This window comes from Prionailurus bengalensis, chromosome A2, assembly GCF_016509475.1.
Source record: "Prionailurus bengalensis isolate Pbe53 chromosome A2, Fcat_Pben_1.1_paternal_pri, whole genome shotgun sequence".
NCBI classification, from domain to species: domain Eukaryota; kingdom Metazoa; phylum Chordata; class Mammalia; order Carnivora; family Felidae; genus Prionailurus; species Prionailurus bengalensis.
In genome coordinates this window covers 22,495,796-22,521,944 of record NC_057348.1, presented here as the reverse complement: position 1 = coordinate 22,521,944, position 26,149 = coordinate 22,495,796, and the positions used below count along the sequence as shown (strand labels likewise).

At 42.6% G+C, this 26,149-nt stretch overlaps 2 protein-coding genes across 6 annotated transcripts; both read left to right on the top strand.

Moving 5' to 3' along the window:
* Positions 1 to 464: 464 nt before the first annotated feature.
* On the top strand, positions 465 to 6,670 carry SELENOK (selenoprotein K). Its single transcript, XM_043587658.1, has 4 exons — positions 465 to 596; positions 4,115 to 4,205; positions 5,928 to 6,011; positions 6,580 to 6,670. The coding sequence occupies exons 1-4, from the start codon at positions 578 to 580 to the stop codon at positions 6,668 to 6,670; spliced, it is 285 nt and encodes a 94-aa protein (XP_043443593.1). The 5' UTR covers positions 465 to 577.
* Positions 6,671 to 8,169: 1,499 nt separating this feature from the next.
* On the top strand, positions 8,170 to 25,929 carry ACTR8 (actin related protein 8). Of its 5 annotated transcripts, XM_043587652.1 has the most exons (14): positions 10,044 to 10,419; positions 11,848 to 11,934; positions 12,910 to 13,080; positions 14,321 to 14,431; positions 15,085 to 15,189; positions 15,735 to 15,908; positions 18,455 to 18,548; positions 18,766 to 18,898; positions 20,346 to 20,499; positions 21,522 to 21,617; positions 22,621 to 22,761; positions 23,696 to 23,960; positions 24,679 to 24,842; positions 25,645 to 25,929. In XM_043587652.1, exons 4-14 carry the CDS (start codon positions 14,360 to 14,362, stop codon positions 25,786 to 25,788), a joined length of 1,542 nt encoding a protein of 513 aa, XP_043443587.1. In that variant the 5' UTR covers positions 10,044 to 10,419; positions 11,848 to 11,934; positions 12,910 to 13,080; positions 14,321 to 14,359; the 3' UTR covers positions 25,789 to 25,929. The 5 variants fall into 5 exon arrangements, with proteins under 5 accessions (XP_043443584.1, XP_043443585.1, XP_043443587.1 ...); XM_043587649.1 differs by lacking the exons at positions 10,044 to 10,419; positions 11,848 to 11,934 and adding an exon at positions 8,170 to 9,948; XM_043587651.1 differs by lacking the exon at positions 11,848 to 11,934.
* Positions 25,930 to 26,149: the final 220 nt, after the last annotated feature.

The following is a 26,149-nucleotide window of genomic DNA, read 5'->3' as shown; positions in this document are numbered from 1 at the left end:
GGTGCCTGTCTGTGCATTCCGAAAACACGACAATAGAGCTCCCTACGGTTTGATCACCGCCTCAGCCCGAAGGCACTTCCCTCCACACCTTCAAATACCAACACTTCTGGAATATTCTGAGGAGCCCCCTCCTGCCAGCAGTTTCTTCAAGCCTTCGCACATAGAGCAGCTTCGCATTCCCGAACCTGGACCCACGGGCCCATCAAGCAACTAGAATATAGCCTTTCTTCACCGTGCGAGGCAAACGAGCTCCTCGAGCTCAAACCCAAAAGGAGACAGGAAAGCGCGCGTTTACGGGTTAAAATCCCAAACATCATTTCCGCTTACCTGACCGGCAGCCCTCGCTCCACCGGAAGTTGCCGGCGTGACGAAGCAAAAAAAAAAAAAAAAAAAAAAAGCCGCCAGTCACGCGCGTCCCCCTTCCAGCAGCCAATGGGCTCCGTCCACCTCCTTCCTCCGTCGCCGTTGTGTGCACCCGTGGGCTGTGACGTCCGAGGGCGGGTCGCGGAGGGAGATACCGGGGCCGAGAGGGGCCAAGCCCCTCAGTCGCTACGGAGGCGGGGAACAAGGGGCAAAGATGGTTTACATCTCGAATGGTGAGTCGCAGGGTCCGCGAGGGCGACCGCTGGCCTGCGAGGGCCGACCCGGGTTTCTTCCATCCTCGCCCGCCGGCCCGACTTTCCCGGAGTCGCCCGGGCCTGCGCCGCGTCAGCCGAGCGTCCCTGAGCCCGCGGGCGGGGGCCGAGGTCCCGGTGGTGACGACGGTGCCGGCTGCCCGGCGCCCTCGCCCAGCTTCTGACTGTGGGTTTCGCGAACGTGGGCTTCCGCGTGTTTGACGAGGCATGACAACAGGGTCGACACCGTCTGCGCAGTGCCTGTGTTTGGGGCGCAGTGATAGCGCTCTTCCCGATCAACCCATTCAGCCTCTGTGGCAGCCCTATTCACGTAGTAGTTTATTGTCCCGTTTAGGGGTGAGGACTGACGCGCAGCAAGGTCCACTAGGTTGCTCAGCATCACAGACGAAGGGAGGCGACTGTCGTCAGGGTCCTTGCTGGTATCTACTAGCCGGTCTTTCTCTAAAACCTGTAAAGAGAACTAGATATATAGGATAAGGGGGCACCTGGGTGGCACAGTCGTTTAAGGTCCGATTCTTGATTTCCATCTCACTGCTCACGAACTGAGAGATCGAGCCCCATCTCGAGCTCTAGGCTGACAGCGCAGAGCCAGCTTAGGATTCTCTCTCTCTGTCTGCACCTCCCCTGCTTGCTCTCTCTTTCTCAAAATAAATAAGTAAACTTAAAAATTGGATAGGCTTCCCCCCCCCCCCCCCCCCCCCGCCTCCACCCGCCAGGAGTAGGTGGCTAGTCACACACGCAGTTATTTTGCCCTAATTCCAAGGGGCACAGGGAGAAGCCCCGCCCCCTGTAGGAACAAAGGTAACTGTTCCTGGAGTAGAGAATCAGAGAAGAGGCTTAATTCAGAGACTCCACGAAGAAAGTGTCTGGAAAGGAAGGACACAAGATCACTGGGTCAGACCGCTGCCCAAAGCGCCCGCCCACCTGTTTGACTCAGGTGGAATCAATGCCTTAGTGCAATCTTAACCAGTAGGATCACTGGAGCTAGGGAGGTCCTTGTTCTATTTGAATCATCCGACTTCAGAGATGATTAAGGTGTGATGGGGAGAAGTCTGGCTGGGTGCACTTTGCATTTCTTTGCTCTTCAAAATCTCTGCCTCCTCTTCTCCCAATTAAAAATCTTTGAGGGGCACCTGGATGGCTCAGTCTGTTGAGCATCCCACTCTTGATTTGGGCTCTGGGCATGATCTCACAGTTCCTGAGTTAAAACCCCCCACCCCCTAGCTCTCCCCCCTCCCCCCCCCCCAAGCGCAGCACCTGCTTGGGATCCTCTCTCTCTCTCTCTCTCTCTCTCTCAAAATAAATAAGCTTTAGTGTTTATTTACTTTTGAAGGAGAGAGAGACAGAGTGAGAGCAGGAGAGGAGCAGAGAGAGAGGGAGACACAGAATCTGAAGCAGGCTCCAGGCTCCCAGCTGTCAGACAGTGCCCGATGCGGGGCTCGAACTCACAAATCGGGAGACCATGACCTGAGCCCAAGTCAGATGCCGGACATTTAACCGACTGAGCCACCCAGGCACCCCTCTAAAATAAATAAACTTAATTTTTTTTCTTTTTTAATCTTTGAAACAAGTAGGTTTATGGACACTAAACAAAAGCATTAAAGTTTCACCTTATTTTGGGCACTTGCAGACTTTGTGTTATATCCTTTGTGGGTAAGGCTGGCAGCTTCTATTTATGCATTATTGAGTAATTCTTTGTAGTGGGTCTTTCTGTGTATGCATTGTCCTATTGGATCCACATAAATAACACAAGGTTCCCCTTAAGTTCTTTTATCTCACTTTTATAGTTGAGAAATGCCAGCTGCATCCGAGCAAGTTATTTCCTTCTGCATATGTTGGGAGGGGAGGTTTCTGCCTTCAGAAACTAGGAGAGAAAGTACCAAACGTGAGGTAGAACATTGCAAAGCGTTCCTTAGAATCACAAAGAGAATTGGTATGTTCTAGTTAAATCTCTTTTAGAAGGACTGAATTTATCAGCACTTTGCAGTCAGCAAAACATTTTTCTTACTGTCAAATGACTTCTTTTTCAATAATCCTATATTACTAGCCTGGGAATACTTCTTTTCAGAGAAGGAAAATGTCCCACCAGCCAACGAAGCAGAGCTAGTAAGAGGCAGCCACGCTCTGTCTTGAAGTGTATCCCTTTTTTCTCAATAGCTCCCTTGAGAGCTCAGGTCCAAGTGAATCCCTGAAAGACGGTCAAAGAAAGAGGAATTGTAGACCCTGATTGAGGGGGTGAAAGTGAGTATGGGGAAGCCCTTGAGCAAATGGAGAGGAGAGGTTGGCAGGTAGTTCTTCTCCCAAAATATTCTGACCTCTTGATTTGCAAGGCTAAAAACCTTAGAGAACTAACTTTCATGTTGTAGCTTCCATTATTTAAAGTGGTTTGAAAAATAGGTTTGTTTGTGCTTAAGATAAAACTGGAGTCTATAATTGGAATCAACAGCATCCCGTTACAGAAAAATGTGGTTATTTTAATGAACAAGGCAAATTCTCTTTCATACTTAGAGCACACAAATTCTTTGATGTCTGAAAATTTTAACATAACTGATTCTAAACAATTGTAAGAGTGTGTATAATTTTTTTTTTAATCCAGGAAAGAGACTTTGCAGGTGAAAAGAAATATTTTGAACACATTTAGGAAGATGGAAGTAGTGTAAACATTTTTTATATTCACTCATTCCATTTGTTTCTTCAAAATACTTGAATAAAGAGATTCATGCACCAGTATTCATTCATGCTAGCATTGTCACAACAGCCAGTAGGTGGAAGCAACCCAATGATGTACACATGCATGAGCGAAATGTGGTACATACATATGATGCGATATGAATCAGCCTTAAAAAAGAAGGAGATTTTGACACATTTACAACATGGATGAAACTTGAAGACCAAAGCCTACCACCAAAGTCAGAATACCATATGATTCCTCATAATGAGGTTCCTAGAGCAGTCAAATTCATAGAGACAAAGTAGAATGGTGGTTGCCAGGGACTAGGAGAAGGGAGAAAAGGGGAGTTGGTGTTGAATGGGTACAGAGTTTCAGTTGGGGAAGGTAAAAAAGTTCTGGAGATGGATGATGGTGAACGTTGTACAACAGTGTGAATGTACTTAATGCCATAGAGCTGTACACTTAAAAATGGTTAAAATGGAAAAAAAAAATGGTTAAAATGGAAAATTTTAAAGCCTATTTTACCGCAATTGAAAAAGAGAAAAAATACTTGAAGTGTAACTCACCAAAATTAAGAACATAGGAAGGCATTTGACGTATTAAAAGTATGACCCCTAGGTCATTGAGCTTTACTTCCCTGAACCCTTCCTTAGAAGGATGCACATAGAACAGACCTTTCCTTGTGCTGAGCATCTGAACAGTGAACAAGTCGAAAACTGAGTCTCATGTTTCCTAAGTGATTAATTGTAATATATCTTGTGTCAGGGATTTGTAGCACTAACTGAAGTTTCTTTTTTCTTGTCTGTAGGACAAGTGTTGGACAGCCGGAGTCAGTCCCCATGGAGATTATCTTTGATAACAGATTTCTTTTGGGGAATAGCTGAGTTCGTGGTTTTGTTGTAAGTGTAATAATTAATAATGTTCTTAATAGCCCTGATATTTCAGTTAACGGAAATACATTGGATACATTATGTGGAGTATCTTACACAAGCTGAGCTTTACTGAAGCAGTTTTTAATTGTAAGTTTTTTATTATTTATCATTAGCTCTTCTAAGGGAAATGAAGACTTCTTTGGTGATGAAGCTGCCCCCAAACATCTTACGAGTATGAATCTGATAGTGGAGTTAGTAAAGCTTGACTGTGTCTTAGCCTTAGTGGTAACGATTTCAGTCTGCAGCTCTGGAGCCAGGCCTCTGTATTCTAATGCCAAATGACAGTGCCTCACTTTCTCTCTACTATTCCAGCTGTAATGGATATGTGCAGCTTTTATTCCATATTGTACAATAAACAAACAAGGGGAATTAGATCTTGATAAAAAAATATCCCAAGGAGTAAAGTTGCTTTTTCAATTGTTAAAATCAATACAGGAGACAAAAACTTAAACTTTACTATAAGTCCAAGCAATTCTTAGTTAAATGCATTTTTCTGGTCTTTCCCATGCTGTTTTGTAAAAATTATTCATCAATTACCAACAAGTCTTACTCATGCTAAGTTTGAATATACGTTTGAATGTCACATAGCAGAGAACTGCAGGGATGCAGAGATATGAGAGATCGCCCCTTCCTTTATTGACTCTAATTCATATTACAATGGGTATTGGGTTGGATGTGATTGTGGAAGGTGGAAAAAACACAGGAAAGACGGCAAAGTTTGAATGGCAGACTGCGATCTTTACACTTAATTGGATTGTAGCTGTGGTGTAGAAAAATAATCTGATGGCTGCATGTAGCATAAGTTTAAAGGGGTTAAAGAAAAAATGGAAGAGATGGTTCCATAGAAAAATACAATGGGACAGAGGGTCCTTAATTTGCCTACCGCAAAACTTCACTAAAGTCTCTTACAAGCTTCGCCTACTCTCTGTTGTTTATTTAAAGTATTGGTTTAGGGGCTCCTGGGTGGCTCCGCCCCTTAAGTGGCTGTCTCTTGGTTTCGGCTCAGGTCATGACCTCATGGTTCGTGATTTCGAGCCCTGCACTGGGCTCTATGCTAACAGCACAGAGGTTGCTTGAGATTCTCTCGCCTTCCTCTCTGCCCTTCCCCTGCTCATGGTCTCTCTGAATGAATGAATGAATGAATGAATCAATCAATCAATCAATAAGGAAGCAAATAAATAAACCAACTTAAAAAAAAAAACATTGTTTTACCTTAAATTCGTCTCCCTCTACCAATAAAATTCCATCCAAATGGATTCCCAGAAGTCCTGTGTCTCTAGCATACTACCTTGGGCTCCTCCCTCAGCAAGGTACCATCAAGTAGGCTGTTGGCTGGAGAAGTGCAGGGGAAATGAATGTGCAATGCTGTGAAAACAGACTCTGGGACTTGACAGCTGACGTAGAGTGGAGGGAGGAAGTTGGGCATGGCTCTCGTTTCAGAGTCACTCCTAGACTCCGTCAAGGAGAGTTATTAGCACATATGAAGGACAGGAATGGTAGCTTTTGCCTGGAACATGGCACAAATGCAGACATGTGCTCGTGCTAGATGGTGCTGTCCAGCTGGCTTTGAAAAATGTGGGGTTGGAACTAAGTTGGTTTTAGTTATCTTCTCACAGATATAATTGAAACCATGGAAATACATTTTATGTTGAAAGCGGTATTTCTGTTGTTTTCTGCCCCTTGTTTCAGTTTCAAGACTCTGCTTCAGCAAGATGTGAAAAAGAGAAGAGGCTACGGAAACTCCTCTGATTCCAGATATGATGATGGAAGAGGGTAGAGCTTTCTAAGTTGATAATAGATAATTTTACCAGTCTGTAATTTTAATTAAATTAGATATTATGGATAGATAGATATAGTTTGGCTCATGGAAATAAAAGGTTTAAATTCTATTTCACAAGATTAATGCATTACCGTAAATTAAATCAAGTTGCTTCTGATTTCATAACCAGAGTCAATTTGATAAAGCTAAAATGTATATCAAATATCCTCTGGGCAAAGTCTAAATTAGAGGCTGAAACTGATGACCAACATTAAATCTAGAGATTTTCACTGTAGAATCTGGATTTCCACTGCTAAGAAACACCAGAGAAGATCAAGCAGCACTTCCATGGAGCGGAGTTTCAGTTGGGCATTTATTTACAGGAGACACTGTTCAGGCCATCGCAGTCCTTGCTTGACCCACTTCCTCATGTGCATTAAGTGTCTGGTCCCTGTAGGGGTTTGAATTTTCTTAACTCCTGACCTAGTTGGTAATTCCTATTTTAAATAGAGAAGAGGGTCTGTTTGAGTGTTTGAAAGGAACCACTTGATGTCTACTAAACAGTAGAAATTTTTCTTTTAGGCCACCAGGAAACCCTCCCAGAAGAATGGGTCGAATTAATCATCTGCGTGGCCCTAGTCCTCCTCCAATGGCTGGTGGATGAGGAAGGTAACGTGAAATCTGAAATTACTGTGCAGAGATTTCGTTTTGAAAATACCTTCCTAGGGAAGTTTTCTTTAGGAAAACAGAAGTTGCCCAACATTTTGTAATTATTCAGACATCTTGTATGGAAAAATATCTCAACCCTTGAAAAATTTGTTGAATTTTATTATCAAAGTGTCTTTTGAAAACAGGTAAAAAAAAAAAAAAAAAAAGATAGTTGGACTTTTTTGTGCAGATCCAAATTAATAACTATTAACTTATTATAATGCTTTCTTTTAGGTAAATGTCTGCTGTAAGAAGCAGACAACTGGACATGCACGTTCATAGCAGAAGGAAACCATCAAGAGGTAGAGGACTGACTGTGCTGGACAAGCAAATGAATGTGTATGTCTAAACGAGAATTGCTCTGTGTCCTCACAGACAGATGAGGTTGTGCTGGGAATTCCCTCCCCAGGGATCTGGCATGACTGACATGCAGTTCTATAAATGCACATGTTTGTCTCATTCTTTTTTGTATAGTTTATGAAAGTATTAATATAGTTTTAATAAGTAAATATTTTTAGGTTACAAAACTTGACTTGTCATCTTTGTATAATTAAAAAACTCCAAATTTGAAGAAAAATAAAAGGTTGTGTATTCAGTACAACTAGTGTCACCTTTTTAACTTCTGAAATACTATTCACTGTTAATTTGTTCTCATTTATAAATAAATCACATTGTATTTATTTCAATAGTATGCATACAATTTTATCTCAAAACATATTTGTCCTGTGAATCTTTAATACAAAATATCGGATTTGCTACCGAATATAATTAGGGTATTTATAAAGCCATAACCAACAAACCTGAGCTACATACAAAATGAAGATTGGCTAGGTGGGTTTAATATCATAGGCTTCTGTGTTGTCTTCACAAACTTGAATTCTAAACCATTGCTTAAGATACTGCCTGTTGGCTTTCACCCCCATGAATGCTAGTAACTCTCATATTCTTTCACTAGAATGGAAGCTCTATGAGGTTAGGGATTTTTGTCTTTTTTACCCCAGTGCTTTGAATAGTGATTAAGTGTGATAGGCACTGCAATATTTGTTGGAAAAATGAATAATACAGATAATTCTGCTTTGTGTTCAGCAGACTTTGAATTTTTTTTTTTAATGTTTGTTTATTTTTGAGACGGGAGGGACAGAGCATGAACAGGGGAGGGTCAGAGAGAGGGAGACACAGAATCTGAAGCAGGCTCCAGGCTCTGAACTGTCAGCACAGAGCCCGACGTGGGGCTAGAACTCACAGACCGCAAGATCATGCATGACCTGAGCTGAAGTCGGCCGCTTAACCGACTGACCCACCCAGGTGCCCCCAGCAGTCTTTGAAACAAAGTTTCAGGTAAAAGCATTTTTATATTTATTTAGAAGCATTTATTTAACCCTGTTTGTCAGGAAATGAGGATGTAGTGGCATGAGACACTGGTCTTCAAACATAAGGAAAGGGACAATTATAAACACAATTTTAAGGAGAAGAATAATAAAGACAGTTTATTGACCACTCAAGCCCGTGAGACATTTTATCTTTTACATATTGTTAATTCTGATGCACTGGGTTAGGTAGATGACATTGCATTATGCAGATAACATGTAAAGGGTCAGCAAAGTTTTATGATGTCCAGATTGTATGGCTGGTGAACGGCAGGGTCATTCTGTCAAATCTCCACCTAAGGCTGTAGTGGGGAGGAGACCAGGGCAGAGTCTCAGGAAGTGACAGGCTTCTCTGTGCATGTGATTGGTGATCCCTGCCGCCTTGCCCCTGCCCAGCACTGCTCTGCAGTACTCTTCTTTAGGGTTATCCTATAGTCCTGACTTCATCAGATCTCAAGCAAGCTAAGTACAGATTTAATTCTGCTTCGAAGGAAATAAGATGACAAGGTAACTGGGGGAGTCTTCTCTGAGGTGACATTTGAGTTGAGACAGGATGAGAATGAGCCAGCTGAGGAAGAGCACCCAAGGCAAAGGGAACAAGAGCAATGGTCCAATGAAGGGAAGGGGTTGGCACATGTGAGAAGCTGAAAGAAAGCAAGGGTAACCGAAATGCCAACAGAAGGAAAGAGATGAGGTGAACTTAGAGGTAGCAGAAACTGGGTTAAGAATGGCCTTCTAGGCTATGGTGAGTTTGTTTAGATTCTGTTCCATGAACAAGGGAAAACCATGAGAGTAAAGCGTGGGTTTAATTTTTGTCCAAGATAACTCACAGGTGGTATTAAGTGGAATGCTGCATACATGGTATTGATTACTTCATAATTTGGAAGTTGACATTTGGGCAAGTGCATTAAGAACACATTGCAGGAGGACAAGATGGAAGCAGGGAGTTGGGTTAAGAAGCTGTTGCAGTCCAGATGAGAGGATAGTAGTTTAGACTAGGTAACCGTAGAGATGGAGAAGTGGATTCATTCAAGATATATTTTAGAGACTGCAGGATTTACTGATAGATTGGACAACTGCAGAATCAAAGTGATGTTTACTGAGATGGTGAAAATGGGAGTAGGCTGGGGGCGGAGGGGATGGCGCGGGTATCAAGAGTTCCAGTTTGGGCGCGTGTAAGTTTGCTATGCCTTGTGGACATACACGTGGAGATACCAAATAGGCTGTTGGTTATCAGTCTGGATCTCAGGGTCACTTCCAGACTGGAATCATGAACCTGGGAATTATATTCATATGCAAAGCCATGAAACCGGATAAAGTCATCCAAGGGGTGCGGAGAGAGGCGCCCTAACTCAAAACCTTAACATCAGAAGCTGTTCTGAACCTAATCAGCGCAGTATGAGGAAAACTAGGAGCAGTTAGGGTCTAGGAAACCAAGAATAGAGGCTTCCTATTGTGAGAGCAAAACGCGATGCCGGGTGTAGCGCTCGAAAGGAAAAACAAGGAGGCTTCGGGCATCCCACCGCCAGGACAAATCACAGCAACACCCACCCATCCACGCCCCACTCCCGCCCCGTCCTCCTCTGGACAGCACCGCCCCTCCGCTTTCCCGGAAGCCTCTGGGGCGGCTGTCCGTCGGCCATCTTGGTTGCCGGGCACCAGGTTGGGAGGCTGCGCGTGCGCGGGGGCCCAGCCGGCTCCGGCGGGCGCGGTGTGTCCCTGAGGCTGGAGGTCGGGGTTGTCAGCGGCCGCGATGACCCAGGCGGAGAAGGGGGACGCTGAGAACGGGAAAGAGAAGGGCGGAGAGAAGGAGAAGGAGCAGCGCGGCGTGAAACGACCCATCGTGCCAGCGCTGGTGCCGGAGTCGCTGCAGGAGGTGCGGCGCGGCGCAGGGGGCGGGTCTCGAAGAAGGCCTTCCGGTTGGGCGGGGGTGAAAAGGCAGGCGGCGAGGCAAGATTTCCGGCCCCCACCCTCGTGGCTGGCGCAGGTGGTGGTTGTCTCTCCGGTCGGCCGCGGTATGGGCCCCGGGCCCTTGCCTGCCTTCCAAGCAGCTGTGGAGTGTCAGTGAGCGCAGGTGGAGTTTAGCGCCGGGCAGGGACACTTGGCGGTGCAGGCGTTTTCCTGTGTGAAGGCTATCTTTGGGAGTGGAGGCCGATTCCAGCATAAAGCAAGGAAGAGGCAGACGATCGTCTGAATGGACAAGAAGAGTTTGTGTGTCAAAATCAGAACAAGATGAAGTCATACCAACCAGAAAAAAATTATTTGTCGTAGCATGGCCGGCAAAGGACCTGTGTGTGTGTATTCTACTGATGAATGAAAAAATACCAACATTCCCATAGGAAAATGGGTAAATTCACAGCAAAAATAAGGCATTTACGTGGTCAGAATTTCATGTTGGACATCTGTGAGGCAGCTTCCTAACTGGTGGCTGGGTTAAGGATAACACCCAACTGTTCAGGCAGCTGTAGGATGTTTAGCACCGTGCTGGCTCATGGGAATCCCCCAGGGTGATAGTTACTGTTGCCCTGGCCTGTTTTCCGCCCTGCTAGTTGAGGGGGCAGGCTGGATGGTCTGTATGGTCCTTGCACATTCCCACCATGTATGATTCTTTAGCATTCTGTGACTGGGAGGCAGGAGGTAGAGCTCACAGTTGGGCAGCAGGTATCAGGGCATATGGTGTCAGATGGGCTAGTACAGAAGGCCATAGGGAAGTGTTGGGCACACACAGCAGGTGTCTCCTCTGGCCCTGATGGTCTGAGAAGGTTTTAAAGGAAATGACGTTTGGACTAAGACCCAAAGAGTGATTAGGAGTTAGGGGAAATCTCGGAAGGAGAACAGTGTGGAAGAGACCTGGGTCAGGAGAGGAGATCAAGTGTTGGTGATCAGGGTGTCTGGAAGTGAGGAAGAAGAGGGAGCGAGAGGTGGGACAGGAGATTGTAGCGGGGCCTATCATGAGAGGCATAAAGAAAGAGTCTGGTCTCTTCTGAAGGCAGTGCAGAACTTTGGAAGGTTAGACAGACCCTGGGCTGCAGGATTAATTCGCTTAAGCCTCACAATAGCTCTGTGAGGTAGGAACCTCATCCAGAGCAAGGAAGTGGTGCAGTATGAATTTGAAGACAAATCTGTGAATCCAGATCCTGGGCCCTTAACCACTATAGCAACATTTCCTTAATCCAGTCAGTTGTAGAACACCCTTTAGTTTTTCCATGTTCTCTATGGTTTTTTCATATCCATTATTTGCTTAATAAGTTCTTTTACTTGGTCTTATTTAAGTAATAATATTCAGGAAGTGATGTATGGGATGTACTGTCTAGTTTTTTCCTGAAATGTTAAAATAAATACGTAGTTGTTAAAAAATATTTGTCCATGCTTTGGAAAACTGCCATTACTACCCCAGAGCTTTCTGATCAATGTGCTGCAGCCTGTGTGCCATTAATGAGGTACAGGTATCTCCAATGGCAAGCAGTTTCATCTTTTCACTCCAGTCTGCTGGACAAATGTCTGCCATAGCACAAAAAAGCTTGGGAAGTACTGTTTAACATCACGCCAACCATGTGAAAGTGCTGCTTTCAATATCTCCTAGGATCCTGTGCGCTGTGCACTGGGCATAGATAGTGAACAAGACAGAAGTGATCCCTTTTTACATGAAGGTTTTTGTCTGTTGGGAGGGCAGACAGTAAAAAATTACAAGAATGACAAGTGTCAAGAAAAAGGGTACCATAAGGTTATATTGTAAGGGGACAAGCAAACCTAATCTGATGACATTTAACTTCAGAACTGAAGGGGAAAGTAGGATTTACCAGGGAGAAAGGACGTGGCAGGCAAAGGGAGCTGCCTGTGTGAAGATCTGGAAGTCAGAGTGGTGAGTTAAATCAAGAGATAGCTAAAATTAAAAAAAAAAAAATTTTTAATGTTTATTTACTTTTGACAGAGAGAGATGGTATGAGTGGAGGGAGGGGTAGAGAGAGAGGGAGACACAGAATCTGAAGCAGGCTCCAGGCTGTATGCTGTCAGCACAAAGCCGACGAGGGACTTGAACTCATGGGCTGTGAGATCATGACCTGAGCCGAAGTCCGATGCTTAACCAGATGAACCACCCAGGTGCCCCAAGAAATCAAGAGAGATCTAGATGAGGAAGATTAAAGAGAAAGGAAGTGGTCCTCAAGTAAGGTTAGAGAAGTAGACAGGGTCTTGATCTCAGAGGTTCCTGACTGTATCTTACGGGCAAACTATGGAAATGTTTTAAATGGATACATACAAGAAAACACATCTGTAGCTCAAGGGCAGCTCCTTACTAGCTAAGGAGTCGTGCAGGAATGGTGGCTCTCCCTGGAAATTCTGAATCAGAAAATGTGTAGTGGAGGCTTAGAATCTAAGCATCTTTAAGTGATTCAGCTTTAGCTAGTAGTACTTCACTAGTCATGGCATTTCCCACGTGTATTCCTTGCCTGTGACCCCTAGTAATCTGAAAGTTCTCTGGTGGTCAGGATTTTGTCTTGGTCACCATTGTACCCCCAGTACCTAGCACAGAAATGCCCAGTAATTATAGGTTAACTTGCATTAGATAATTATGGTTTTGTTCATTTAAACAAATACTGACCTGTGTACTGTGGTCAGATCCTGGGAGCACAGAAATACTAAAAGAGTTTGCATTCAGGCAGAGAGCAATAATTGGATGCCTCTCAAAGAGCTACCTTCAGTGAATTATTTTGATACCTTTGAGTCTGATAGTCATAGGAAACTTAACTTCTTAGTCTTGCCTGTTACCTACATGTTATTTAACTTGTTACCTGTATATTATTTACCAAGGTCACGCTCCTGTGTTTTGTATTTGCAGCAAATCCAGAGCAACTTCATTGTTGTCATACACCCAGGTTCAACAACCCTAAGGATTGGGCGAGCTACAGACACACTTCCTGCTAGCATTCCTCATGTAATTGCACGAAGACACAAACAACAAGGGCAGCCACTATACAAGGACAACTGGCTCCTAAGGGAAGGACTAAATGTAAGTCAGAAATGGAGGATCTGGAGAGAAAGCCCAAGGTGGTTTCTTTGGGAGAGCTTACACATTCAGGTATACACAGTATACTTGAATAAACATCTCCATCTTCATAGCTTTAATGCGTTTTAAAATAATAATATCATTCAGGGTTACAAGTAGTATTTTTCATCTGAGCTAGCGGTGTTAGATTGTACAGAAATAATTACAACAAAAGTAAATTAAAAATTTTTTCACCCATCAATATGAATTGGGTATTGATGAAGGTGATGTCACTCACTCAAAATAATGCCTTAAGGTCTCTATTAACTGACTGCCAAATTTTTCTCTTCCAGATACTTACAGTGTATATTGAGCTTGTATTTTCAATCTATAAGTAAATTGAATTGTTATAATCAGTTACTACAATCTTAGGTCAAATTGTAATCTGAAGGCAAAACTACATATATCCTTGTAGGTAGCATTTACTTTATCTTGCAGATAGTAATTATGAGAAAGTATTTCATGGTAGATGTTAAAATATATATTTTGCATCGTAATCCACGTTTAAGTTTTAGATCGAAGGTAGTTTTAGGAATTTGCAGTTTCTATACTTCAAATAGTAAACTTTAGGATTTTTTTTTTTTTTTTTAGCATGACTGGAAGACTGTGTAAGTCCCATTTCTAAGCCTAAATGTAACTTGAGAGTATAAGAGTCTAAATTCATTTATATTTTTGGATCTTACAATTCTTTTGTAGGGCATAAATGTCAGGAGTAAAAGTTGATAGGAAACAATAACTTTTTCACAGAGATGTTTACAGATCTATTCCTTATAATGTCACAGCAACTTGAATACCTGCTGATTAAACAAAATAACACATGAGTGAATGTAGCATTGTTACAAAATCGAGAATAATGAGAATTATGTACATGTACGGAAAAGTCTCTGAAATACTTTATAAATACAAAGTAGCTATCCTGATCAGTGCTGTGAAAAATTTTGTCATTCATACTTCCTTGAGGTTATAGATTTTTGCAAATAGTTGGGTTTATGGGTGAGGGTTCCTTTCTGACTTTTTAATTTATAAATAGTGAAATGATTAATTTGAGTTCTTAAGATTGATACGTATGACAAAGATTAAGGAAATACTGCTACTTGTTGATGAGGGAGCATTTCTTCTTGGTGGATTAATTTAGTAGTTTGCCAAATTGCTTTCTCTTTTCACTGAATCCTTTGTACTGCTCATCTCTCACTTTCCCCTCCAGAAACCAGAAAGTAATGAACAAAGACAAAATGGCCTTAAAATGGTGGATCAAGCAATATGGTCTAAAAAGATGTCAAATGGTACAAGACGGATTCCCGTGTCCCCTGAACAGGTTCACCCTTAACTCTTTCTTCAGATTTATTCTTTAACTGCTATTGTGTCATAATGCCAATCGTGTGCTCTCTCAGTTTCATTATGCAAATTAAAGATAGGATTTCCTTAAAAGAGGAAGAAAAAAACATTCATAACCACCTACAGAATATCCAAATCAGTGTCACAAATGCTTGGGCATTTGAATAATTGAAAAGATGGTGTTTCTTATGGCAAGTTCATAAACATTTATAGTTTATCTGATGGTCTTAAGTGTATAATTCCAGGATCTGTAAGAACATGGGAAGCTATGTTCTTCCTACATTTGTCATTTTAATATGATAAAAAATACTGTTAGGAGTGGACGTGAGTTGGTATGATACACAAATGTGTATTCAGTTTTAAGCAGAGTATAGTAGTGATTTTGGACTGGTTATGAATCACAGTCTAGGTTTTAAAACCATGGGTAAAAAATCACAATTGTAGAAAAGGCCAAGAGAATCTTCCTGTGACCAGTCAGTATTTTGCCAGATATTTAGGGCTTGTGATTACATTTTGTAATCTATATCTGGTATGTGAGAGAGGAGAAAAGAGGACTCATACTACATTTCTCCTTCCCCCTCTCCTTTTTTCTTGCAAACATTTAGACAGTTTTCTGATGTTCTTTTATTTCAGGCACGCTCCTACAACAAGCAGATGCGACCTGCAATTTTAGATCACTGTTCTGGAAATAAGTGGACAAACACGTCTCATCACCCTGAGTTTTTGGTGGGAGAAGAGGTAGGGAACTTTGCAGCACCATCCAGTTCTAGTTGTTTCCTAGAATTCACCATCTTCCATCTTCCTTGCAGGCCCAGATACTCACACAGGCTCCTGTGATGTTAGGTACTCCACTCTCAACATTTAGAATAGTGAGCAAATGGGGGCGCCTGGGTAGTCGGTTAAGCATCTGACTTCAGCTCAGGTTCGTGAGTTCAAACCCCGTGTTGGCCTCTGTGCTGACAGCTTGGAGCCCAGAGCCTGCTTCGGATTCCGTGTCTCCTTCTCTCTCTTTCCCTCCCCCGCTCATTCTTGTCTCTCTCTCAACAACAAAAATAAACATGAAAAAAAATTAATTAGAATAGTGAGCCAATGTTAATCGTAACTCTGGTCTTAGATTTTTTTTTTTTTTATGAAATTTATTGTCAAATTGGTTTCCATACAACACCCAGTGCTCATCCCAAAAGATGCTCTCTTCAATGCCCATGATCTTAGATGTTTAAATGTGAATTCAGAAAATGCCCAAGAAAAGTTTAACAATGTATTCATCTCCCTGTCTTTTCTAGGCTTTGTATGTTAATCCATTGGACTGTTACAATATTCACTGGCCTATCAGAAGAGGTCAGTTAAATATTCACCCAGGACCTGGGGGCTCCCTTACGGCTGTTCTGGCAGATATTGAAGTAATATGGTCTCACGCAATACAAAAATACTTGGAAATTCCACTCAAAGATTTAAAGGTGAGCTAAAATTCCCAGTTACTTGGATTGCCTTTAAGAGTCTTGTCTTGGGGCGCCTGGGTGGCGCAGTCGGTTAAGCGTCCGACTTCAGCCGGGTCACGATCTCGCGGTCCGTGAGTTTGAGCCCCGTGTCAGGCTCTGGGCTGATGGCTCAGAGCCTGGAGCCTGTTTCCGATTCTGTGTCTCCCTCTCTCTCTGCCCCTCCCCCGTTCATGCTCTGTCTCTCTCTGTCCCAAAAATAAATAAACGTTGAAAAAAAAAAAATTAAAAAAAAAAGAGTCTTGTCTTACTTGTGTTTAAGTACGTATTCCTGAGTTGTTTGTAATCTAGTGTGCTTGAAGCATTCTCAGCCTTAAGGTGTCCTTCTTGGCTGACTTCAGTTCCGGTGCCTTCTCTTTTTCTTACTGTTTCTTTGGTGTCTGTCTCTACTGCTCTGCAACCAGCAAACTTGCTCGTGTTTATGCCTTCTCTCTGGGCCTTTTTTGGGACATATGTTTGTCTTATTTTTAATTTCACAAAATTTGTTTTTGGTTTTGGTTTTCTTTTTTTTTTTAATTTTTTTTTTTTTTTTTTTTTTCAACGTTTATTTATTTTTGGGACAGAGAGAGACAGCATGAACGGGGGAGGGGCAGAGAGAGAGGGAGACACAGAATCAGAAACAGGCTCCAGGCTCTGAGCCATCAGCCCAGAGCCCGACGCGGGGCTCGAACTCTGGGACCGCGAGATCGTGACCCGGCTGAAGTCGGACGCTTAACCGACTGCGCCACCCAGGCGCCCCTTGGTTTTCTTTTTTAATCGAAGTATAGTTGACATACAATGACACATTAGTTTCAGGTACAGCACAGTGATTTGGCAACACTATACATAATGCTGCCCTTACCCCAAGTGTAGCTACTGTCTGTCCCCATACTGTGCTGTTACAATACCGAGGACTGTATTCCCTATGCTGTATTTTTCATCCCCATGATTTATTCATTCTATAACTGGAAACCTCTATCTCCCACTTTCTTTCACGCATTTTTCCCATCCCCCACCTTCCTTGCATCTGGCAACTACTAATTTGTTCTCTGTATGGGTCTGTTTCTGCTTTTTTTGGTTTTTCATTTGTTTTGTATTTTAGATTCCACATGTAAGTGAAATCGTATGGTATTTATCTTTCTTTGACTTACTGTACTTAGCATAATACCCTCTAGGTCCATCCATGTTATTGCAGATAGCAAGATCTCATTCTTTTATGTAGCTGAGTAATATTCTATTATATGTATATACCAATCTTCTTTATCCATTTATCTATTAGCGGACACGTAGGTTGCTTCCCTATCTTGGCTGTAGTAAATAATGCTTCACTGAAATTAGGAATGCATATATTTTTTAAAATTACTGTTTTCATTTTCTTTGGGTAATAGTAGTGGAGTTACTACTACTGTGGATTGTGCGTTATTTCTATTTCTAATTTTTTTTGAATCTCCATTCTGTTGTCCGTAGCAGCTGTACCAATTTACATTCCTACCAACAGTTTCCTTTTTCTTCACATCCTTGCCAACACCCGTTATTTCTTGTCTGTTTGATACTAGCCATTCTGACAGTTGTGAGGTGATATCTCATTGTGGTTTTGATTTGCATTTGCCTAATGATTAGCGATGTTGAGCATCCTTTCATGTGTCTGTTGGCCATCTCTATGTCTTTGGAAAAATGTGTCTATTGAGGTCCAAGGCCCATTTTCTAATTGGATTATTTGTTCTTCTGGTATTGGGTTGTAGAAGTTCTTTATATATTTTGGCTGTTAATCACTTACCAGATATATCATTTGCAAATACCTTCTCCAATCAGGTAAGGTTGCCTTTTCATTTTGTTGATGGCTTTCTTCATTGTGCAAACTTATTTTACTATAGCTCCAATAGTTTAGTTTTACTTCTGCTTCCCTTGCCTCAGGAAACCAGAAAAATTTTGCTAAGGCTGATGTCAAAGAATTTGCTGCCTGTGTTTTCTTCTAGGAGTTTTATCATTTCAGGTCTCACATCTCCATTTTTAATTCATTTCTAATGTATTTTTGTGAATGGTTTAAGAAAGTGGTCCAGTTTTGTTCTTTTGCATGTAACTGTCCAGTTTTTCCAGCACCATTTGTTGAAGAGATATTTTCCCATTGTATATCCTTGCCTCCTGTGTCAAATTGACCATATATGTGTGGGTTTATTTCTGGGTTCTATTCTGTTCATTGATCTATATGTGTATTTTTGTGCCGGTGTCCTATGGTCTTGATTATTATAGCTTTGTAGTATATTTTGAAATCTGGGGTTGTGATACCATTTGACAAGTTTTTAATAATTTAAAGGGAAAAAAAAAATCCTCACACAACTTCAACATTAGTGTTTTCATTAAACCCCAAAGATAGCAGGGGGGTTGAGGTTTTGTTTCGTGCCCCTAATCATTGTTGCCATCCTTTAGAGAGAATCCTCTCTGAAGACAAATGTAGTGACATTTATTTTGACTGGACTTTAGCATTAACTGTTTTATCTTTTTTTTTCCCCCTTTGTTTTTCTTTTTAGTATTATCGATGTATCTTGCTGATTCCTGATATCTACAATAAACAGCATGTGAAAGAACTAGTGAATATGATCTTAATGAAGATGGGTTTTTCAGGTATGTCCTATATTCCAGAGAAATCTACCTGAAATGAGATTGGTTTTCTGTTTTTATTGACAAAATTAATCTAATTCACTGCTTTCTTGAAATGTTTATTCTGAGAGGATCTGCTGTGCTTGGACGATTGCTCAGGGGTTTCCAGACTTTAACTGAATGTCTGTCTTACGATCTTTACTGCTGCCTAGCTGATGGCTCCTCTGCCTTTGTGTCTTAGGGATTGTGGTCCATCAGGAGTCTGTGTGTGCCACCTTTGGAAGTGGTTTAAGCAGCACTTGTATCGTAGATGTTGGAGATCAGAAGACAAGTGTGTGTTGTGTGGAGGATGGGGTCTCTCATCGGAATACTCGGTAAGGACCTTGGAAGGTGGCTTTCTCTGCTCCTTCTCCCCTCACAGCCTGTTCAGCTATAAAGCGTCACAAGTTAGAAATGAAAATTTTTTTTTAAATTTTTTTTTTTTACATTTATTCATTTTTGATAGAGAGAGACAGAGCACAAGTGGGGGAGGGGCAGACAGAGAGGGAGACACAGAATGGGAAGCAGGCTCCAGGCTCTGAGCTGTCAGCACAGAGCCCGATGCGGGGCTCGAACTCACAAACCTCGAGATCACGATCTGAGCGCAAGTCGGACGCTTAACAGACTGAGCCACCCAGGGGCCCCTTAGAAATGAAATTTTTATAAGGAATTATATTCACAGTTGTGGAAATACAAATTCTAGCAAGGCTACAGAGCACTGATTTTACCTTTCCTGTTAGAATCCTCTGCTGTGAGTTCACATCAGCAGCTCCTGAAGATCCCTGCTTGGCGTAGTGTTAGCTCTGTGTCTTGCTGTGGTCTGGAGTGAAAATACCAATTATGCTCATAGCAAAGTTTTATTTAGACAAGACGTGTAGGGGAAAATAGGTTTTCAGGTCTGAATTCTCTAACCAGCTAGCATTTGAGTATTTGCTTTTGTCGTAATTGTTCAGTGAGTGATGAGTAGCTTTCTTGTCTGTTCCCTTTGTGATGTCATCACTGATATGAGAGATATCAGGCACAAGTTTGCTGCTTGTCCTTCCCTAGACAAGCCCAACACAGGCAGTGCACATACAGGTTCTCTGCAACATCTTGTGCTCCCAGGATGGCTTCTTCAGGATGCTATAGTTCTTATCCCTCACATAGGTAGTTTGAGTCACAGGGTAGAGAAACATTGGAAGGTGGGCCTAACCAGTCCATGAGGAAGGTTAATCTCTATTGCTTCCCACCCCAAGTTATGGTGCATTCGAAAACCCAGTGTGAGTTATTGTGGCTCATCCACTGTTTGTATTGGCTGATGCCGTTGGTTCTTAAAGTGTGGAGAAAATACTGGACCTAGGTCTCCTACTGCTAAAATAACATAGCAGTGTTCTTTCCGAATTGTAGAACCATTCAGTTAGTGGGTAGTACACTCTAAACTTTCTTCCCATGAGTTTGTCCTATGATGTCACTGCCTGTGAACTTGATATGCTGGTGAATACAAGACAGGCAAACAGCTAGTGTATGATAAACATAGTGACTTAGGAATGAGCTGCATTTAGTCATGTGTATTCTGTTTCTTGGACTTTTTGCAAATAGCATGACTGCTCCTAGGTGCCCGCCCCTGGTTGTGTGCTGGAGTCCATTTCTCCATCCCATCCGTCCATCCTGTCCTTTCAGTCTATTCATGCATTAGACATCTTTTGGGACTTGTCATGTTTCTCTGCATGATGGATTTTTTGAAACGCCCTTTGCACCTTCTTGACTGACAGATTACCCACCTGCCTTTTCTTTTAACTCTAGGCTCTGTCTGGCGTATGGGGGCTCTGACGTGTCAAGGTGTTTCTACTGGCTGATGCAGCGAGCTGGGTTCCCTTACCGAGAATGCCAGCTAACAAATAAAATGGATTGTCTTCTTCTACAGCACCTTAAAGAAACTTTTTGTCATTTAGATCAGGTGGGCGCAAAATCAAAATTGCTAATTATTTTTATTTCCAGGAAAAATTTAAGATATTTAAAAGACAGTTAAAAATGTAACAATGTTGGGGCACCTGGGTGGCTCAGTCAGTTGAGCATCTGACTTCAGCCTAGGTCATGATCTCACCGTTCCCGAGTTCGAGCCCTGCGTTGGGCTCTGTGCTGACATCTCAGAGCCTGGAGCCTGTTTCGGATTCTGTGTCTCCCTCTCTGTCTCTGCCACTCCCCTGCTTGTGCTCTGTCTCTCTCTCTCTCTTTCTCTCTCTCTCTCTCTCTCTTTCTCTCTCTCTCTCTCTCTCAAAAATAACATTAAAAAAAAATGTAACAATGTTATGCCACCCTTTCAACCCAAGTTGACAGAGCCTTGAAGTGGAAGCTCTTAAGGAGTGAGGGTGTTTTGGTAAGGTCAGAGCCATCAGGATGTGTCTCAGGCTCTAGAAAATACAGCTGGCTTTTTTAAGAAAGAGTGTGTAAGAAATTCCTTTCTTTTTAGGATCTTTGATCATTCCGATAAAGGTTGAAGATACACCTTTACATGTAATAAATATATAGGTGCAGACATTTAATAAAATGGCATCATTTGAAGCACTTAATGTTGCAAACATTGTTGTATGTGGATTCCTACCTTTTTATGCATTCTGTATCAGACTTTTTTTTCCCTAACATTTTTCAGACTATCTAATTCTGAATAACGGAATTTTGAGGAACCTAAGACTGGTAGCATTTCGCAGTTATTGAGAAAATTTGCTTATTGATTTGGGTAATTGTATTTGTATGTCTCAATAATGAAAAAAAATGCAGATGGTAGAAATTTTGGAATTGTTAAAAGGGAAGCAAGGTACATTTTGATTCTTATTTTACTAAGTTCCAGGTGGAATGGTACAAAGTTGCAGGGCAGTCTTGTTATAAGTGAGATTTGGATTGTGGAGAGGCTTAACTATAATTTGAGGAGTTTACATGCACTTTTACTGGCTCACTGACAGCATCTTTTCCTGGAATCAGGACATCTCTGGGCTTCAGGATCATGAGTTTCAGATTCGACATCCGGATTCCCCTGCCCTACTTTACCAGTTTCGATTAGGAGATGAAAAACTCCAGGTAACATATGGGTGTATATTTCTGTGGGTAGAAAGAAAGCTGACCTGGTTCACTCACACTGAGAGAATATGCACTTGTGTGAAACCTCGTGAGGCTAGAATGTCAACTGGCATAGATTAGCTGCTAAGCCAGCTTTTTTTTTTTTTTAAACATTATGTTTAGTGTTTATTTAAAAAAAAAAATTTTTTTTTTTTAGTCTTTATTTTTGAGAGGGAGAGAGAACATGAGCAGGGGAGGAGCAGAGAGAGAAGGAGACACAGAATTCCAAGCAGGCTCCAGGCTCTGAGCTGTCAGCACAGAGCCTGACACGGGGCTCGAACTCACAAACCGTGAGATCATGACCTGAGCCGAAGTCTGATGCCCAACTGACTGAGCCACCCAGGCGCCCCTGTTTAGTGTTTATTTTTGAGAGAGAGAGGGTGAGGGAGGGAGGGGCAGAGAGAGAGAGAGAGGGAGAGGGGCAGAGAGAGAGAGAGGGAGACAGAGAATCCAAAGCAGGCTACACGCTGTCAATGCAAAGCCTGGTGTGGGGCTTGAACCCACGAACGGTGAGATCATGACCTGGGCCAAAGTCAGACACTCAACCGACTGAGCCACCCAGGTGCCCCTGCTAAACCAGCTTTTAAGCCACTGATAGAGTACAGATTAGAATAGATGATGGGGGCCATCTTTTTAATTAGCTGCTATGTGATTTGTTATTATTTAGAGAGAGAAGGACTGTTCTTATTAGGAAATTATAAAGTAGCTTATTTGCCACTTGCATTACACGTTTTGACATTTCTCTTTGTGGTGTCACATCACTCGTTCACTTGGATGATTTCTGTTAAGTTTTCTGGCCTCTTGTGCAATAAAGAAATAATGCTACTCCCAAAAGAGAATGCTTATTGAGTCTGCCTTCTAGGATCTGATCTGCCAATTTTGTTTTGGGAAGAACAGAATTTAATAGATCAGTTTCTTTCAGAAAGCCACGTGTCCTTGGTTGATCTTTCTTTTCCTTGCACAGGCTCCAATGGCTTTGTTTTACCCAGCAACTTTTGGAATTGTTGGACAGAAGATGACAACCTTGCAGCACAGATCCCAGGGTGACCCTGAGGATCCTCATGATGAGCATTATCTGCTGGCCACGCAAAGCAAGCAAGAACAGGTCTGCAGAAATTCTGGTGTGAGAGGAGACAGCTTGGTCCCTGCGGAAGTTTGTCCGTGATTAGTGGGTCGGCGCAGTCACTGCAGTCTACTACATGCTGAAGCCAGTACTGTTTTTAGAACTGGAGATGTGATGAAGTCTAAATTTCAAGTCAGATGACAGATTTCTTCATTCAGACATGAAGCCAATTTTCAGAATACCAGTCCACAAATTTAAAAGTTAATTTAATAAAGATATTTATTTTTGGTGTGAAAGCTATCTACTTTTGAATGTTTATCCAGTAGTGAGTATTTTTAGTAAAATCTCACCTATTTTAAAATTATAATGTAAAAGGTATGTGGCCTAGGCAAAAAGCTGAATTCTTTTGTCCAGAGCTGATGATCCAAGTAATAGGATGTCTGATACAGGGGCACAAATGAAAGCTCTTCTCTCCCAGTGAAACAGCAGCTCAGGATGGAAAAAGGAGGGCTTATAAACCTTTTCTAGTATTTGTCCTTGTCCCAATGGTGAGCATGAGGTGGTTGGATAAGGTCTGAAAATGAGGATTAGGTAGGAGGCACAGGCACAAGAATTCTACTGAAATTCGCCACTTAAAAACTCAGTTCAAGGGGGAAATGTCCGTGTACACTGTCATTTCAATTTGCAAATCCAACCAGTAATAGTTGTGAGACTTGCCCTTCTTGCTAATGGCTGCTTTGGAATTGTCAGCACACCCTCATCTTTTGTACACCACGTCTCACTCCCAGGTGATCTGGGAGTGGGTGCAGGTGCTTGGCCACCTGCTAGTGTGTATTCCCTCTGCACCACAGTGGTGGACCTTTGTTTTATAGTAGTATAAAATAGTGTAGTAGGGAGGGGTGGGGTCTAGCTGGAGAACATCAGCACTATTCTGTTACATTCATACCATCCATTTGTCCTTTTGTTTGATTTGAAGTCTGCAAAAGCTACTGCTGACCGAAAGTCTGCATCCAAACCCATTGGATTTGAAGGGGATCTTCGTGGCCAGTCCTCTGATCTTCCAGAAAGACTCCATGCCCAGGAGGTGGATTTGGGATCCTCCCAGGGAGACTGTTTGATGGCTGGCAATGAATCTGAAGAGGCTCTCACAGCACTGATGTCCAGGAAGACTGCCATCTCGCTGTTTGAAGGGAAGGCCCTGGGCCTGGATAAAGCCATTCTTCACAGCATAGACTGCTGTTGTAAGCACGTTGTAAGATAGCAGTTAGGTGAATTGGTTCAGGCTAGGGTGTGGTTGTGCTGCGTAGCATATGCATTGAAAAACTGTTGGGCACATGCTTTGTGCCTGCGTTGTCCGGTGTTAGGAAGTGGTTCCCAGCCTTGTTGAGCATATAGCCTAGTGGAGGAAACCAAAGAAGTTAAATTGTCACACAAGTGTGAAATTACAACTCTGACTGGTGCTGCAAAGTTGAACAAAAGGGAAAATTGAGCTGACTCTGAGAGCTTCTGATTGAGGGACTTAATAAGGGATTTTTACTGGTAGGAGGAGGAATAGATGGTGGGAGGCAGGGAATCTTTTCTTAGGGAAGAGCCATTTGAGAACGGTCTAGGAGGTGAGAAGGTCACCAGGTGGCATTCCAGGCAAAGGAAGAGGCCTGTGTGGAGGCCAGCGTGGCTGGGAGGTGAGATGCCAGGATAGGGCTGGAGAAGCAGTGAGTCACGCCACAGTAGACTTTGTAGGCCCCCGTAGAAATTTTGGTCCTAATCCTGCAAGTTGCAGGGTGGGGGGTGCAGCAGCATGTTCACTTTGGTGTTTTACAAGGTTCTTCTGGCTGCATTGTTGAGGGTGGGTTGGAGAGAGAGCTTTGAGGAGCCTCAATTGTCCAAACGAGATGGTGGTGGCTTGGCCCAGTGGTGGATATGGAAGAAAGAGTGGAAGGAATATCATTGTCTTTTCAGCATCTGATGATACCAAAAAGAAGATGTACAGTTCCATCCTGGTGGTAGGAGGTGGTTTGATGTTTCATAAAGCTCAAGAATTTCTGCAGCACAGAATTCTCAACAAAATGCCACCTTCATTCAGGCGAATTATTGAGAATGTGGACGTGATCACAAGGCCCAAGGTCTGTTGTCCATGGTGCAGTTGGATTGTATGTGAATGAAACCAGCACTGATTCTAATTGTAATAAAATCCTGGAAGGCATGAGCTTGCATCTGGGCAGCTCTTGAGGGTGTGGGCAAGTGGAAAGATTTCTTTCAGTAGGTCACAGATTTGGTGCAAGGAGCTCTGGGTGGGCACCTGGATTCCTGGGTGTTAGACCTCGCTGTGCTCTCCAGACCAGCACGGCTGGCTTCCAGAAGCCATGCCTTTGGAAAAGGACTGGGTGGGCAAGGAGAAGACTGGTGGGTCTTGGCCAGAAAAACTTCAGTTTTAGCTTTCATGTTAAAGATCTGCTGCTGGTCCCCAGACCAGGGCATCATTAAGGATCCTTTTGGCCTGAACTATCTTGGAAAGAAACATAAGCCCAGGAATTTAGAAAGAGATTGTATCTGTATTTCATTATATCTCACAAACAGTTCCTGGAAATGTTCTTATTTAATTTTAATCCTGAGGGAGGGATTACGGGATACATTTACTCCCCTCTAACTTCAGAATAAGTAATTTCCTTATGTCTGTTTCTGCGTATGGGGCCTATTGGTGGAATAACAGTAGTAGCATCTTCAATAATAAACACTAAAAAGTTTTCCTGTCAGTTGGAACAGAGAGATGTCTGTAGTTCATGGGTCCTGCATGAATGAGTCTTTAATGCAGGTTGAAAATCTGGCTGTTTTAAGTATTGATTCAGCAGGTTTTTTTTCTACTCCCAAATACAAGGAAATTATTCAGTATACGTCTTGTCTGCTTTTGCTGTGTCACTGCTCTAGGACATGGATCCCCGGCTGATTGCATGGAAAGGAGGGGCCGTGCTGGCTTGTTTGGACACGACACAGGAGCTGTGGATCTATCAGAGAGAATGGCAGCGCTTTGGTGTCCGCATGTTACGAGAGCGAGCTGCTTTTGTGTGGTGAAAGTGGGCAGGAAGTCAGTGTTGAAGACCAAAAATAAGCATCCTGGTATAAAGACTCTTAAAGAATATATGTATTTTAATTTATTGACTCAGATGCTTAAGTTTCATGGAAAATAAATGAATTTTAACTTTTATGTTGACAGCAGGACTTTGGTGTGAAATTATAAGCAGTTTTTGTAGTCAGGACATTTAAGGATAAATGCGAACTTAGTCTTCAGTGGCGAACTCTCCTGCCCCTTTCTCAGGGTGGCAGGAGCTCCCTGATGACAGGAAATGTTGCTGTTGTATGGCTCTCATATGTATGCCTTGGTTTAAGTTGACCTCGGTGTCCTCAGACAATCACATGCAGCCATAGGGGTGGG

Bases quoted from the DNA above. Each gene is read 5' to 3' on its own strand.
- ACTR8 (XM_043587649.1), top strand. From the start codon at position 9,826: ATGACCCAGGCGGAGAAGGGGGACGCTGAGAACGGGAAAGAGAAGGGC. The intron at 15,190-15,734 runs GTAGGGAACTTT...TGTCTTTTCTAG, and splicing joins AGTTTTTGGTGGGAGAAGAG to GCTTTGTATGTTAATCCATT. The intron at 15,909-18,454 runs GTGAGCTAAAAT...TTTTCTTTTTAG, and splicing joins TTCCACTCAAAGATTTAAAG to TATTATCGATGTATCTTGCT.